We start from the raw sequence: 16,062 nt of genomic DNA, 5'->3' as shown, positions 1-16,062 counted from the left end.
AAAACAGTAAAAGCTTCAATATTCCAACTTTTTTGGAATGTGTTTCAGGACTTAAATATAGGAATGAATGAAAATTAACAAATGAAATTTATCTGACCAGAAAAAATAAGTAAATGTCGAGTGAGTGTGGTTCATAGTGTCTGCCAAGACACTGAACTCAAAAGTTTGTTTTAGGATTTTTTGTATTTTCTGTATAATCCCAAGACACCTGGAAACATTTTGTGAACCCACCAGTTTTATTTTCTTCTTGTTTTTTTTTTTTTTTTAATTTCCTCTGTTTCAGTTAAAAAAAGGAAAGCAGGAGGGGAGGGGCTGCGCGGCGCATGCGCATTGGGCGGCGGCGGGTCCCTGTAAAGATGTCTGAGCAGGCGGGGAGGGGCGGAGCGGAGGACCCGAGACCAGCGCACATAAACCCGCACAGCTCCACAGTTCATCCGCTTAAGGTAAGAGCAGGCGGCGCCGCCGGGCGACTTCTGTGGCGGTGGCCGGCGGCCGGCGGCGGAACGTAGGGGTCTTCAGATGAGCCGTCTTGCGGGCACTGAATGCGCCTCCGTGCGCACAAAACCGCCGCTGTTCGGAGCCGAGCGCCGGCGCAGCGGCAGGGGCGTGACCGCCATCTTGTGTGAAAAAGGCGCCCGAGTAGCTTCCGTCGGAGTGCGCGCGCTCGCGCTCACCGTGCGGCGAGAGACGGCCGGTCGGAACCGGTCAGAACCGGAGCCGCCGCTGAAAGGTTCTGATTTCGACTGGTTTAAGAGCGGACGGCTCCGCTGCGGACCCGGATCCGTGTCGCCTGCCGCCGTGTCTCCTCCCGGACTGTGGACCCTGCCCCCCTCGTCCTCCTTGTTTGTCTCGCTGTCTTCACTGCGCACGCGCGGCTCTGTCTCCGCGCACGAAGACCAGCACAAATAAAAACGATTTAAGCGCCGGATTTAAACCATTCGATCCGTCGGTGGTTAATTTCCGGCCTTGGAGCCTCATTTAATAACTTCACACACACACACACGCCAGGAGCCCAACATCAAACCGGTTTCACTCCTTTACACGGGATCTGGTTCGGAATCCTTTTGACGATTCACTTGGTGACGTCATGACGTTGGCTAGCTGTTAGCTAATGAAGGCTAAATCTAACGCCTATGTAGTTGCCATAGAAACATTAATTATAAAACACCAAATGATTTCATGACTGTCCAGTAAATGTCAAGTCTAAATTAAAAAAAAAAATCCACTTTACTGCTAATTTTGGAGAGCTAGCCGCTACTGTGTGCGTGAAAGTGTTGGAAGCGCATGATAAACAACAGGTCTCAGAAAGCTTGAACATAAAACACGTGTTTTCAGGATTGAATGTCTGAACTTTGGTGAACTGTTTAAGTTGGAACATTTTAAAGCAAGGTGCGTTTCCATTATGTGTGTGATGTTGCGACAATGAAATGTAATGAACTGAAACCCTGACAGAAATATTGACCAGGCACATGAAATCACTGAATTTAATGGAAAAAAAAAAACTGACGGAAACAGTGGTCTGGTACAGCGAAATCACTAAATTTAATGGAAAAAAAAACCTGACGGAAACAGTGGCCTGGTACAGCGAAATCACTAAATTTAATGGAAAAAAAAACCTGACGGAAACAGTGGCCTGGTACAGCGAAATCACTAAATTTAATGGAAAAAAAAACCTGACGGAAACAGTGGTCTGGTACAGCGAAATCACTAAATTTAATGGAAAAAAAAACCTGACGGAAATAGTGGTCCGGTACAGCGAAATCACTAAATTTAATGGAAAAAAAAAACCTGACGGAAACAGTGGTCGGGTACAGCGAAATCACTAAATTTAATGGAAAAAAAAACCTGACGGAAACAGTGGCCTGGTACAGCGAAATCACTAAATTTAATGGAAAAAAAAACCTGACGGAAACAGTGGTCTGGTACAGCGAAATCACTAAATTTAATGGAAAAAAAAACCTGACGGAAACAGTGGTCCGGTACAGCGAAATCACTAAATTTAATGGAAAAAAAAAAACCTGACGGAAACAGTGGTCGGGTACAGCGAAATCACTAAATTTAATGGAAAAAAAAACCTGACGGAAACAGTGGTCTGGTACAGCGAAATCACTAAATTTAATGGGAAAAAAAACCTGACGGAAACAGTGGTCTGGTACAGCGAAATCACTAAATTTAATGGAAAAAAAAAACCTGACGGAAACAGTGGTCCGGTACAGCGAAATCACTAAATTTAATGGAAAAAAAAAACCTGACGGAAACAGTGGTCGGGTACAGCGAAATCACTAAATTTAATGGAAAAAAAAACCTGACGGAAACAGTGGTCTGGTACAGCGAAATCACTAAATTTAATGGAAAAAAAAACCTGACGGAAACAGTGGTCCGGTACAGCGAAATCACTAAATTTAATGGAAAAAAAAAACCTGACGGAAACAGTGGTCCGGTACAGCGAAATCACTAAATTTAATGGGAAAAAAAACCTGACGGAAACAGTGGTCTGGTACAGCGAAATCACTAAATTTAATGGAAAAAAAAAACTGACGGAAACAGTGGCCTGGTACAGCGAAATCACTAAATTTAATGGAAAAAAAACTGACGGAAACAGTGGTCTGGTACAGCGAAATCACTAAATTTAATGGAAAAAAAAAACCTGACGGAAACAGTGGCCTGGTACAGCGAAATCACTAAATTTAATGGAAAAAAAAAACCTGACGGAAACAGTGGTCTGGTACAGCGAAATCACTAAATTTAATAGAAAAAAAAAACTGATGGAAACAGTGGCCTGGTACAGCGAAATCACTAAATTTAATGGAAAAAAAAAACCTGACGGAAACAGTGGTCCGGTACAGCGAAATCACTAAATTTAATGGAAAAAAAAAACTGACGGAAACAGTGGTCTGGTACAGCGAAATCACTAAATTTAATGGAAAAAAAAAACTGACGGAAACAGTGGTCCGGTACAGCGAAATCACTAAATTTAATGGAAAAAAAAACCTGACGGAAACAGTGGTCTGGTACAGCGAAATCACTAAATTTAATGGAAAAAAAAAAACTGACGGAAACAGTGGCCTGGTACAGCGAAATCACTAAATTTAATGGAAAAAAAAAAACTGACGGAAACAGTGGTCCGGTACAGCGAAATCACTAAATTTAATGGAAAAAAAAAACCTGACGGAAACAGTGGTCCGGTACAGCGAAATCACTAAATTTAATGGGAAAAAAAACTGACGGAAACAGTGGCCCGGCACACGGAAATCACTGAATTTAATGGAAAAAAAACCTGACAGAAACAGTGGCCTGGTACAGCGAAATCACTAAATTTAAGGGAAAACTAGAAGCACTCGGAGAGCGCAAACCTCCGCCAAGGCCATAGGGTCACTGACGTCACATGGAATACCCTTTGGCAAAGAGACTTATTCCACGTCATTTCACACATCTACCGTCATGTTTCAGATTCAGTGGTTAAACCCTTAGATCTTCAGCAAATGTATTTATAAAGAGAAACCGCATGAACTACACGTTTTTTTTTTTCTAATATTTTTATTCAATGAGGAGAAACAAATGCTAAATTATACTGAATTTAATGGAAAAAAAAACCCTGACAGAAACAGTGGCCTGGCACACCGAAATCACTGAATTTAATGGAAAAAAAACCCCCGACAGAAGCGGTGGCCTGGCACAACGAAATCACTGAATTTTTTCGATACGGTGACCTGGCACACCGAAAACACTGAATATAATGGAAAAACAACCTGACAGAAACAGTGGCCTGGCACACTGAAATCACTGAATTTAATGGAAAAAAAAACCTGACAGAAACAGTGGCCTGGCACACCGAAATCACTAAATTTAATTGAAAAATAACCTGACAGAAACAGTGGCCTGGCACACCGAAATCACTAAATTTAATGGAAAAAAAAACCTGACAGAAACAGTGGCCTGGCACACCGAAATCACTGAATTTAATGGAAAAAAAACCTGACAGAAACAGTGGCCTGGCACACTGAAATCACTGAATTTAATGGAAAAAAAACCTGACAGAAACAGTGGCCTGGCACACAGAAATCACTGAATTTAATGGAAAAAAAACCTGACAGAAACAGTGGCCTGGCACACCGAAATCACTGAATTTAATTGAAAAAAAAAACCTGACAGAAACAGTGGCCTGGCACACCGAAATCACTGAATTGAATGGAAAAAAAAAACCTGACAGAAATAGTGGTCTGGCACACCGAAATCACTGAATTTAATGGAAAAAAAACCTGACCGAAATAGTGGTCTGGCACACTGAAATCACTGAATTTAATGGAAAAAAAACCTGACAGAAACAGTGGCCTGGCACACTGAAATCACTGAATTTAATGGAAAAAAAACCTGACAGAAACAGTGGCCTGGCACACCGAAATCACTGAATTTAATGGAAAAAAAAAACCTGACAGAAACAGTGGCCTGGCACACAGAAATCACTGAATTTAATTGAAAAATAACCTGACAGAAACAGTGGCCTGGCACACCGAAATCACTGAATTTAATGGAAAAAAAACCTGACAGAAACAGTGGCCTGGCACACCGAAATCACTGAATTTAATGGAAAAAAAACCTGACAGAAACAGTGGCCTGGCACACCGAAATCACTGAATTTAATGAAAAAAAAACCTGACAGAAACAGTGGCCTGGCACACCGAAATCACTGAATTTTTTCGAAACGGTGACCTGGCACACTGAAATCACTGAATTTAATGGAAAAAAAAACCTGACAGAAACGGTGGCCCGGCACACCGAAATCACTGAATATAATGGAAAAACAACCTGACAGAAACAGTGGCCTGGCACACTGAAATCACTGAATTTAATGGAAAAAAAACCTGACAGAAACAGTGGCCTGGCACACCGAAATCACTGAATTTAATGGAATAAAACCCTGATAGAAACAGTGGCCTGGCACACAGAAATTACTGAATTTAATGGAAAAAAACTGACAGAACCAGTGGCCTGGCACACAGAAATGACTGAATTTAATGGAAAAAAACTGACAGAAACAGTGGCCTGGCACACAGAAATGACTGAATTTAATGGAAAAAAACTGACAGAAACAGTGGCCTGGCACACAGAAATGACTGAATTTAATGGAAAAAAAACTGACAGAAACAGTGGCCTGGCACACAGAAATGACTGAATTTAATGGAAAAAAACTGACAGAAACAGTGGCCTGGCACACCGAAATCACTGAATTTAATGGAATAAAACCCTGATAGAAACAGTGGCCTGGCACACAGAAATGACTGAATTTAATGGAAAAAAACTGACAGAAACAGTGGCCTGGCACACCAAAATCACTGAATTTAATGAAAAAAACTGACAGAAACAGTGGCCTGGCACACCAAAATCACTGAATTTAATGGAAAAAAACTGACAAAACAGTGGCCTGGCACACCAAAATCACTGAATTTAATGAAAAAAAACCTGACAGAAACAGTGGCCTGGCACACCGAAATCACTAAATTTAATTGAAAAATAACCTGACAGAAACAGTGGCCTGGCACACCAAAATCACTGAATTTAATGAAAAAAAACCTGACAGAAACAGTGGCCTGGCACACCGAAATCACTAAATTTAATTGAAAAATAACCTGACAGAAACAGTGGCCTGGCACACCGAAATCACTGAATTTAATTTAAAAAAACCTGACAGAAATAGTGGTCTGGCACACCGAAATCACTGAATTTAATGGAAAAAAACCCTGACAGAAACAGTGGCCTGGCACACCGAAATCACTGAATTTAATGGAAAAAAAACCCTGACAGAAGCGGTGGCCTGGCACACCGAAATCACTGAATTTTTTCGAAACGGTGACCTGGCACACCGAAAACACTGAATATAATGGAAAAAAACCCTGACAGAAACAGTGGCCTGGCACACCGAAATCACTGAATATAATGGAAAAAAAACCTGACAGAAATAGTGGTCTGGCACACCGAAATCACTGAATTTAATGGAAAAAAACCCTGACAGAAACAGTGGCCTGGCACACCGAAATCACTGAATTTAATGGAAAAAAAACCCTGACAGAAGCGGTGGCCTGGCACACCGAAATCACTGAATTTTTTCGAAACGGTGACCTGGCACACCGAAAACACTGAATATAATGGAAAAACAACCTGACAGAAACAGTGGCCTGGCACACTGAAATCACTGAATTTAATGGAAAAAAAACCCTGACAGAAGCGGTGGCCTGGCACACCGATATCACTGAATTTAATGGAAAAAAAACCCTGACAGAAGCGGTGGCCTGGCACACCGAAATCACTGAATTTTTTCGAAACGGTGACCTGGCACACCGAAAACACTGAATATAATGGAAAAACAACCTGACAGAAACAGTGGCCTGGCACACTGAAATCACTGAATTTAATGGAAAAATAACCTGACAGAAACAGTGGCCTGGCACACCGAAATCACTAAATTTAATTGAAAAATAACCTGACAGAAACAGTGGCCTGGCACACCGAAATCACTGAATTTAATGGAAAAAAACCCTGACAGAAGCGGTGGCCCGGCACACCGAAATCACTGAATTTAATGGAAAAAAAACCCTGACAGAAACGGTGGCCCGGCACACCGAAATCACTGAATATAATGGAAAAACAACCTGACAGAAACAGTGGCCTGGCACACAGAAATGACTGAATTTAATGGAAAAAAACTGACAAACAGTGGCCTGGCACACCGAAATCACTGAATTTAATGGAATAAAACCCTGATAGAAACGGTGGCCCGGCACACCGAAATCACTGAATATAATGGAAAAACAACCTGACAGAAACAGTGGCCTGGCACACAGAAATGACTGAATTTAATGGAAAAAAACTGACAAACAGTGGCCTGGCACACCGAAATCACTGAATTTAATGGAATAAAACCCTGATAGAAACAGTGGCCTGGCACACAGAAATGACTGAATTTAATGGAAAAAAACTGACAAACAGTGGCCTGGCACACCGAAATCACTGAATTTAATGGAATAAAACCCTGATAGAAACAGTGGCCTGGCACACCGAAATGACTGAATTTAATGGAAAAAAAAACTGACAGAAACAGTGGCCTGGCACACAGAAATGACTGAATTTAATGGAAAAAAAACTGACAGAAACAGTGGCCTGGCACACCGAAATGACTGAATTTAATGGAATAAAACCCTGATAGAAACAGTGGCCTGGCACACAGAAATGACTGAATTTAATGGAAAAAAACTGACAGAAACAGTGGCCTGGCACACAGAAATGACTGAATTTAATGGAAAAAAACTGACAGAAACAGTGGCCTGGCACACCGAAATCACTGAATTTAATGGAAAAAAAACTGACAGAAACAGTGGCCTGGCACACCGAAATGACTGAATTTAATGGAAAAAAACTGACAGAAACAGTGGCCTGGCACACAGAAATGACTGAATTTAATGGAAAAAAACTGACAGAAACAGTGGCCTGGCACACCGAAATGACTGAATTTAATGGAATAAAACCCTGATAGAAACAGTGGCCTGGCACACAGAAATGACTGAATTTAATGGAAAAAAAACTGACAGAAACAGTGGCCTGGCACACCAAAATCACTGAATTTAATGGAATAAAACCCTGATAGAAACAGTGGCCTGGCACACCGAAATGACTGAATTTAATGGAAAAAAAACTGACAGAAACAGTGGCCTGGCACACAGAAATGACTGAATTTAATGGAAAAAAAACTGACAGAAACAGTGGCCTGGCACACAGAAATGACTGAATTTAATGGAATAAAACCCTGATAGAAACAGTGGCCTGGCACACAGAAATGACTGAATTTAATGGAAAAAAACTGACAGAAACAGTGGCCTGGCACACCGAAATGACTGAATTTAATGGAATAAAACCCTGATAGAAACAGTGGCCTGGCACACCGAAATGACTGAATTTAATGGAAAAAAAACTGACAGAAACAGTGGCCTGGCACACCAAAATGACTGAATTTAATGGAATAAAACCCTGATAGAAACAGTGGCCTGGCACACAGAAATGACTGAATTTAATGGAAAAAAAAACTGACAGAAACAGTGGCCTGGCACACAGAAATGACTGAATTTAATGGAAAAAAACTGACAGAAACAGTGGCCTGGCACACCGAAATGACTGAATTTAATGGAATAAAACCCTGATAGAAACAGTGGCCTGGCACACAGAAATGACTGAATTTAATGGAAAAAAACTGACAGAAACAGTGGCCTGGCACACCGAAATGACTGAATTTAATGGAATAAAACCCTGATAGAAACAGTGGCCTGGCACACCGAAATGACTGAATTTAATGGAAAAAAAACTGACAGAAACAGTGGCCTGGCACACCGAAATGACTGAATTTAATGGAATAAAACCCTGATAGAAACAGTGGCCTGGCACACAGAAATGACTGAATTTAATGGAAAAAAAACTGACAGAAACAGTGGCCTGGCACACAGAAATGACTGAATTTAATGGAAAAAAACTGACAGAAACAGTGGCCTGGCACACCGAAATGACTGAATTTAATGGAATAAAACCCTGATAGAAACAGTGGCCTGGCACACAGAAATGACTGAATTTAATGGAAAAAAAACTGACAGAAACAGTGGCCTGGCACACCGAAATGACTGAATTTAATGGAATAAAACCCTGATAGAAACAGTGGCCTGGCACACAGAAATGACTGAATTTAATGGAAAAAAAACTGACAGAAACAGTGGCCTGGCACACAGAAATGACTGAATTTAATGGAAAAAAACTGACAGAAACAGTGGCCTGGCACACCGAAATGACTGAATTTAATGGAATAAAACCCTGATAGAAACAGTGGCCTGGCACACAGAAATGACTGAATTTAATGGAAAAAAAACTGACAGAAACAGTGGCCTGGCACACCGAAATGACTGAATTTAATGGAATAAAACCCTGATAGAAACAGTGGCCTGGCACACAGAAATGACTGAATTTAATGGAATAAAACCCTGATAGAAACAGTGGCCTGGCACACCGAAATGACTGAATTTAATGGAAAAAAAACTGACAGAAACAGTGGCCTGGCACACAGAAATGACTGAATTTAATGGAATAAAACCCTGATAGAAACAGTGGCCTGGCACACAGAAATGACTGAATTTAATGGAATAAAACCCTGATAGAAACAGTGGCCTGGCACACAGAAATTACTGAATTTAATGGAAAAAAAACTGACAGAAACAGTGGCCTGGCACACCGAAATGACTGAATTTAATGGAATAAAACCCTGATAGAAACAGTGGCCTGGCACACAGAAATTACTGAATTTAATGGAAAAAAAACTGACAGAAACAGTGGCCTGGCACACCGAAATGACTGAATTTAATGGAATAAAACCCTGATAGAAACAGTGGCCTGGCACACAGAAATTACTGAATTTAATGGAAAAAAAACTGACAGAAACAGTGGCCTGGCACACCAAAATCACTGAATTTAATGAAAAAAAACTGACAAAACAGTGGCCTGGCACACCAAAATCACTGAATTTAATTGAAAAAAAAACCTGACAGAAATAGTGGTCTGGCACACCGAAATCACTGAATTTAATGGAAAAAAAACCCTGACAGAAACAGTGGCCTGGCACACCGAAATCACTGAATTTAATGGAAAAAAAACCCTGACAGAAGCAGTGGCCTGGCACACCGAAATCACTGAATTTTTTCGAAACGGTGACCTGGCACACCGAAAACACTGAATATAATGGAAAAACAACCTGACAGAAACAGTGGCCTGGCACACTGAAATCACTGAATTTAATGGAAAAAAAACCTGACAGAAACAGTGGCCTGGCACACCGAAATCACTAAATTTAATTGAAGAATAACTTGACAGAAACAGTGGCCTGGCACACTGAAATCACTGAATTTAATGGAAAAAAAACCCTGACAGAAGCGGTGGCCTGGCACACTGATATCACTGAATTTAATGGAAAAAAAACCCTGACAGAAACGGTGGCCCGGCACACCGAAATCACTGAATATAATGGAAAAACAACCTGACAGAAACAGTGGCCTGGCACACAGAAATGACTGAATTTAATGGAAAAAACTGACAGAAACAGTGGCCTGGCACACCGAAATCACTGAATTTAATGGAATAAAACCCTGATAGAAACAGTGGCCTGGCACACAGAAATTACTGAATTTAATGGGAAAAAAACTGACAGAAAGAGTGGCCTGGCACACCAAAATCACTGAATTTAATGGAAAAAAACTGACAAAACAGTGGCCTGGCACACCAAAATCACTGAATTTAATGGAAAAAAAAACCCCCTGACAAAAACAGTGGCCTGGCACACCGAAATCACTGAATTTAATGGAAAAAAAATCTGACAAACGATGGCCTGGCACACTGAAATCACCAAGTATAATTAACAAAAAAACCTGACAGAAACAGTGGCCTGACACACAGAAATCACTGAATTTAATGGAAAAATATCATAACAGAAACAGTAGCTCGGCACACTGAAATCACTGAATATAATGGAAAAAAAAACTGACAAAACAGTGGCCTGGCACACCAAAATCACTGAATTTAATGGAGAAAAAAACCCTGACAAAAACAGTGGCCTGGCACACCGAAATCACTGAATTTAATGGAAAAAAAATCTGACAGAAACGATGGCCTGGCACACTGAAATCACCAAGTATAATTAACAAAAAAACCTGACAGAAACAGTGGCCTGGCACACAGAAATCACTGAATTTAATGGAAAAATATCATAACAGAAACAGTAGCTCGGCACACTGAAATCACTGAATATAATGGAAAAAAAACCCTGACAAAACAGTGGCCTGGCACACCAAAATCACTGAATTTAATGGAGAAAAAAACCCTGACAAAAACAGTGGCCTGGCACACCGAAATCACTGAATTTAATGGAAAAAAAACCCTGACAGAAGCGGTGGCCTGGCACACCGAAATCACTGAATTTTTTCGAAACGGTGACCTGGCACACCGAAAACACTGAATATAATGGAAAAACAACCTGACAGAAACAGTGGCCTGGCACACTGAAATCACTGAATTTAATGGAAAAATAACCTGACAGAAACAGTGGCCTGGCACACCGAAATAACTAAATTTAATTGAAAAATAACCTGACAGAAACAGTGGCCTGGCACACCGAAATCACTGAATTTAATGGAAAAAAACCCTGACAGAAGCGGTGGCCCGGCACACCGAAATCACTGAATTTAATGGAAAAAAAACCCTGACAGAAACGGTGGCCCGGCACACCGAAATCACTGAATATAATGGAAAAACAACCTGACAGAAACAGTGGCCTGGCACACAGAAATGACTGAATTTAATGGAAAAAAACTGACAGAAACAGTGGCCTGTCACACCGAAATCACTGAATTTAATGGAATAAAACCCTGATAGAAACAGTGGCCTGGCACACAGAAATGACTGAATTTAATGGAAAAAAACTGACAGAAACAGTGGCCTGGCACACAGAAATGACTGAATTTAATGGAAAAAAACTGACAGAAACAGTGGCCTGGCACACCGAAATGACTGAATTTAATGGAATAAAACCCTGATAGAAACAGTGGCCTGGCACACAGAAATTACTGAATTTAATGGAAAAAAAAAACTGACAGAAACAGTGGCCTGGCACACCAAAATCACTGAATTTAATGAAAAAAAACTGACAAAACAGTGGCCTGGCACACCAAAATCACTGAATTTAATTGAAAAAAAAACCTGACATAAATAGTGGTCTGGCACACCGAAATCACTGAATTTAATGGAAAAAAAAACCCTGACAGAAACAGTGGCCTGGCACACCGAAATCACTGAATTTAATGGAAAAAAACCCTGACAGAAGCAGTGGCCTGGCACACCGAAATCTCTGAATTTCTTCGAAACGGTGACCTGGCACACCGAAAACACTGAATATAATGGAAAAACAACCTGACAGAAACAGTGGCCTGGCACACTGAAATCACTGAATTTAATGGAAAAAAACCCTGACAGAAGCGGTGGCCTGGCACACCGATATCACTGAATTTAATGGAAAAAAAACCCTGACAGAAACGGTGGCCTGGCACACCGAAATCACTGAATATAATGGAAAAACAACCTGACAGAAACGGTGGCCTGGCACACCGAAATCACTGAATATAATGGAAAAACAACCTGACAGAAACAGTGGCCTGGCACACAGAAATGACTGAATTTAATGGAAAAAAACTGACAGAAACAGTGGCCTGGCACACCGAAATCACTGAATTTAATGGAATAAAACCCTGATAGAAACAGTGGCCTGGCACACAGAAATTACTGAATTTAATGGGAAAAAAAACTGACAGAAACAGTGGCCTGGCACACCAAAATCACTGAATTTAATGAAAAAAAACTGACAAAACAGTGGCCTGGCACACCAAAATCACTGAATTTAATGGAAAAAAACTGACAAAACAGTGGCCTGGCACACCAAAATCACTGAATTTAATGGAAAAAAAACCCCCTGACAAAAACAGTGGCCTGGCACACCGAAATCACTGAATTTAATGGAAAAAAAATCTGACAGAAACGATGGCCTGGCACACTGAAATCACCAAGTATAATTAACAAAAAAACCTGACAGAAACAGTGGCCTGGCACACAGAAATCACTGAATTTAATGGAAAAATGTCATAACAGAAACAGTAGCTCGGCACACTGAAATCACTGAATATAATGGAAAAAAAAACCTGACAAAACAGTGGCCTGGCACACCAAAATCACTGAATTTAATGGAGAAAAAAACCCTGACAAAAACAGTGGCCTGGCACACCGAAATCACTGAATTTAATGGAAAAAAAATCTGACAGAAACGATGGCCTGGCACACTGAAATCACCAAGTATAATTAACAAAAAAACCTGACAGAAACAGTGGCCTGGCACACAGAAATCACTGAATTTAATGGAAAAATATCATAACAGAAACAGTAGCTTGGCACACTGAAATCACTGAATATAATGGAAAAAAAAACCTGACAAAACAGTGGCCTGGCACACCGAAATCACTGAATTTAATGGAGAAAAAAACCCTGACAAAACAGTGGCCTGGCACACCAAAATCACTGAATTTAATGGAGAAAAAAACCCTGACAAAAACAGTGGCCTGGCACACCGAAATCACTGAATTTAATGGAAAAAAAATCTGACAGAAACGATGGCCTGGCACACTGAAATCACCAAGTATAATTAACAAAAAAACCTGACAGAAACAGTGGCCTGGCACACAGAAATCACTGAATTTAATGGAAAAATATCATAACAGAAACAGTAGCCCGGCACACTGAAATCACTGAATATAATGGAAAAAAAAACCTGACAAAACAGTGGCCTGGCACACCAAAATCACTGAATTTAATGGAAAAAAAAACGCTGAAAGAAACAGTGGCCTGGCACATCGAAATCACTGAATTTAATGGAATAAAACCCTGGCAGAAACTGGCCTGGCACACCGAAATCACTGAATTTAATGGAAAAAAACTCACAGAAACAGTGGGCTGGCACACCGAAATCACCAAATGAAATAAAACTTGGCCATTGGGTGAGAGGCAGGGTTCACCCTGGACAGGCTGGTGGTCTGTTGGCATGGAGGAACCCACATGTATATGAGAGCACCACACAGACGGGACCGGGGGGGCATAGAACCTCTTTTGTGAAACCTTAAGCCAACCAGAAATCAGAGGGGCGACCCACAGTTTAGGACAAACTAACAATAAACGAACAAACAAGAGCAATCCGATGTCTGACAGTCTGGATCCGGATCACCTCCAGAATTCAGTGGAGTCTTCTGTGCCCTAATATCGGTCTGTGTTGCAGCTTTGCTGAGAATCTGTGAAGTAGTTTTGACGTAATCCTGCTAACAGTCAGACATACAAATAAATAAGCACTGATGATTTTATTATGTCCTTGGCTGACGTAACAACAGCAATCTGAGATTTCTGACGTCTGCCAAGGGTTGACGAGAACTCAAAATAGCAAATTTGTGATTCACATCGTGACCTGGACTTTACCGGGATCCGGATTCCACAATGCAATAATTGCATACTGATCTGGAATGGTCTGACTGATCAAGATGTTGCAATATGATATTTCCTGTATATTACTTTTGTGAATTGTTTTGTAAATTGTGTCTGTAGCATGGCCCAAGCAGAGGGTCACCCCCCTTTGAGTCTGGTCTGCTTGAGGTTTCTTCCTCAGATGGAGTTTTTCCTTATCACTGTCACCTGTGTGCTTGGAGCCTTCTGCTCTGTCAGCCTGATGCCGTCAGATCTTAGAAGCTAAGCAGTGCGGCATCTGGTTAGTACTTGGATGGGAGACCTCTTTGGAACACCAGCGGCTCTGTGTATGTTTCTCCAGGTGAAACTGGAATTGCATCAGGAAGGGCATTCGGCATAAAACTTGTGCCAGATACCAGTGTGTATCTAGCTGTGTCTGCTGTGGTGACCCTAAACAAAAAATGGAAGCAGCTGAAATGACAACACACACTATCGCCTGTGTTGTTCCTCTGGGGGTTAGTAAGGTTAGACCTTGTGTGAAGCGCCTTGAGGTAACTCTGTTGTGATTTGGTGCTATATAAATGAAAATGAATTGAAATTGAAATAGTTTTGACGTAATCCTGCTAACAGACAGACAGACAAATGAATAAATAAACATTGATGATTTTATTACATCCTTGGTGGACGTAAAGACAAAAATACAACAAAGAATGTTCAAAGATTAAGAACAAGAACAAAAAGAATTTGATGATGCTGTCGTCCATCAGCATTTCTCGTCCAGGACATGTCTCGGGAGGTGAAGATCTTCCTCACGCAGGTTCAGTCAAAACACATCTTCAGAGTCTGACCACAAAATAGCATCTCTCAGAAGACCATTTCTCAGCAGTAAAACAGAATCACAGACAGGATGCTGATGTGCAGCTTGTCCTGTACCTTCCTAACAGACCAGAGTCCTGCTCCATTGTTAGTAATTAAATTATGATGGAGGGGAAAAACTAGTTCAGTTCAACACTCATATGTTAGCCATACAAAAGAGGACAGATGGGTCTTTAATCCAGATCTGAATGTCTCCTAGCTGACGGTCTTGTGTCCAAATGCTTTAATTTTATTGTACTTGACTTTGGCTCACAGTTCCTGTGGTTACCAGTGGTACTGCTCCCTCTCAGAAAACTGACACTAATATGGATGAAATGTCGGCCATGTGTGGATGGACGTCTGTGTCCTTGTCCGTGTTTATGATCTATCCGTTAATATTGTATCATCAGTTACATGTGAAAATGATCCTGAACTGTGGACTTCTATTGATTTCTTTTACTTTCAGCTGCAGATCGCTGTGTATGGAGTACTAAAACTACGTGGACTTTGCTGCCATCTTGTGGTCAGAGTGAAAACAGTCTGCCGTACAGCTCCCCCAACATCCACAGGTTGCATCACATCCTGTTTCTCTGTGCCGGGTTAGCTAATGTCTTTAATGGATGTCAGTACCTGCTGCAGACTTTCTCATGAGAGTCTGGTTCTGGTTCTGACTCATATGGAACAGATGTCCACTCCGTCTCACAGTGGGATCTCTCTGTCTCCAGGCTGGCCCATGTTGTTCTGATGAGCAGCTGACATGTCCAATGACAGCCAGGGATCAATAAAGGGGGAGGCGACCATGACAATGTCTCCCTCTGGCTCCTCCCAGGGGCCACCCCTTTCTCCGTCCACCGCCTCCAAACCCGACCTAACAGGTACACCTGAGTCCTGTCTCTCACTTGTATATGTCAACACTGGTAATGTTCATGAAAATCACTCTCTTTTTTTGCAGTTATTGATTTTTATTTTCACGTGGGTTGACCACTGAAGTTTGTTGAATTAAGGCACCATGCAGGAATCGCATCACTTAATCATCATGCTTCAGAAACGAAGGCACTGACAGGTGAAATGAGGCTTTGTTTGCTTTTTTGTTGAGCCACTTGGTGGTTTTGTGGCATTTGACCACAGCGAGTGATG

The 16,062-nt window shown here is 41.2% G+C and overlaps 1 protein-coding gene across 2 annotated transcripts in view; it reads left to right on the top strand.

Moving 5' to 3' along the window:
• The first annotated feature begins 296 nt into the window (after positions 1-296).
• LOC117504862 (mRNA (2'-O-methyladenosine-N(6)-)-methyltransferase-like) overlaps positions 297-16,062 on the top strand; it is a 90,176-nt gene continuing 74,410 nt past the window's right edge. The window contains exons 1-3 of one of the 2 annotated variants that reach the window (XM_034164410.1): positions 297-443; positions 15,392-15,494; positions 15,651-15,800. In XM_034164410.1, the coding sequence (XP_034020301.1) occupies positions 15,683-15,800 (118 nt within the window). In that variant the 5' untranslated portion in view covers positions 297-443; positions 15,392-15,494; positions 15,651-15,682. Of the gene's footprint in view, positions 444-15,391; positions 15,525-15,650; positions 15,801-16,062 lie in introns of both variants that reach the window. The other variant, XM_034164411.1, reaches the window with a different exon arrangement.

The sequence above is a fragment of the Thalassophryne amazonica genome, chromosome 3 (assembly GCF_902500255.1).
Source record: "Thalassophryne amazonica chromosome 3, fThaAma1.1, whole genome shotgun sequence".
NCBI classification, from domain to species: Eukaryota; Metazoa; Chordata; class Actinopteri; order Batrachoidiformes; family Batrachoididae; genus Thalassophryne; species Thalassophryne amazonica.
This window is presented reverse-complemented; position numbering and strand designations above follow the sequence as displayed.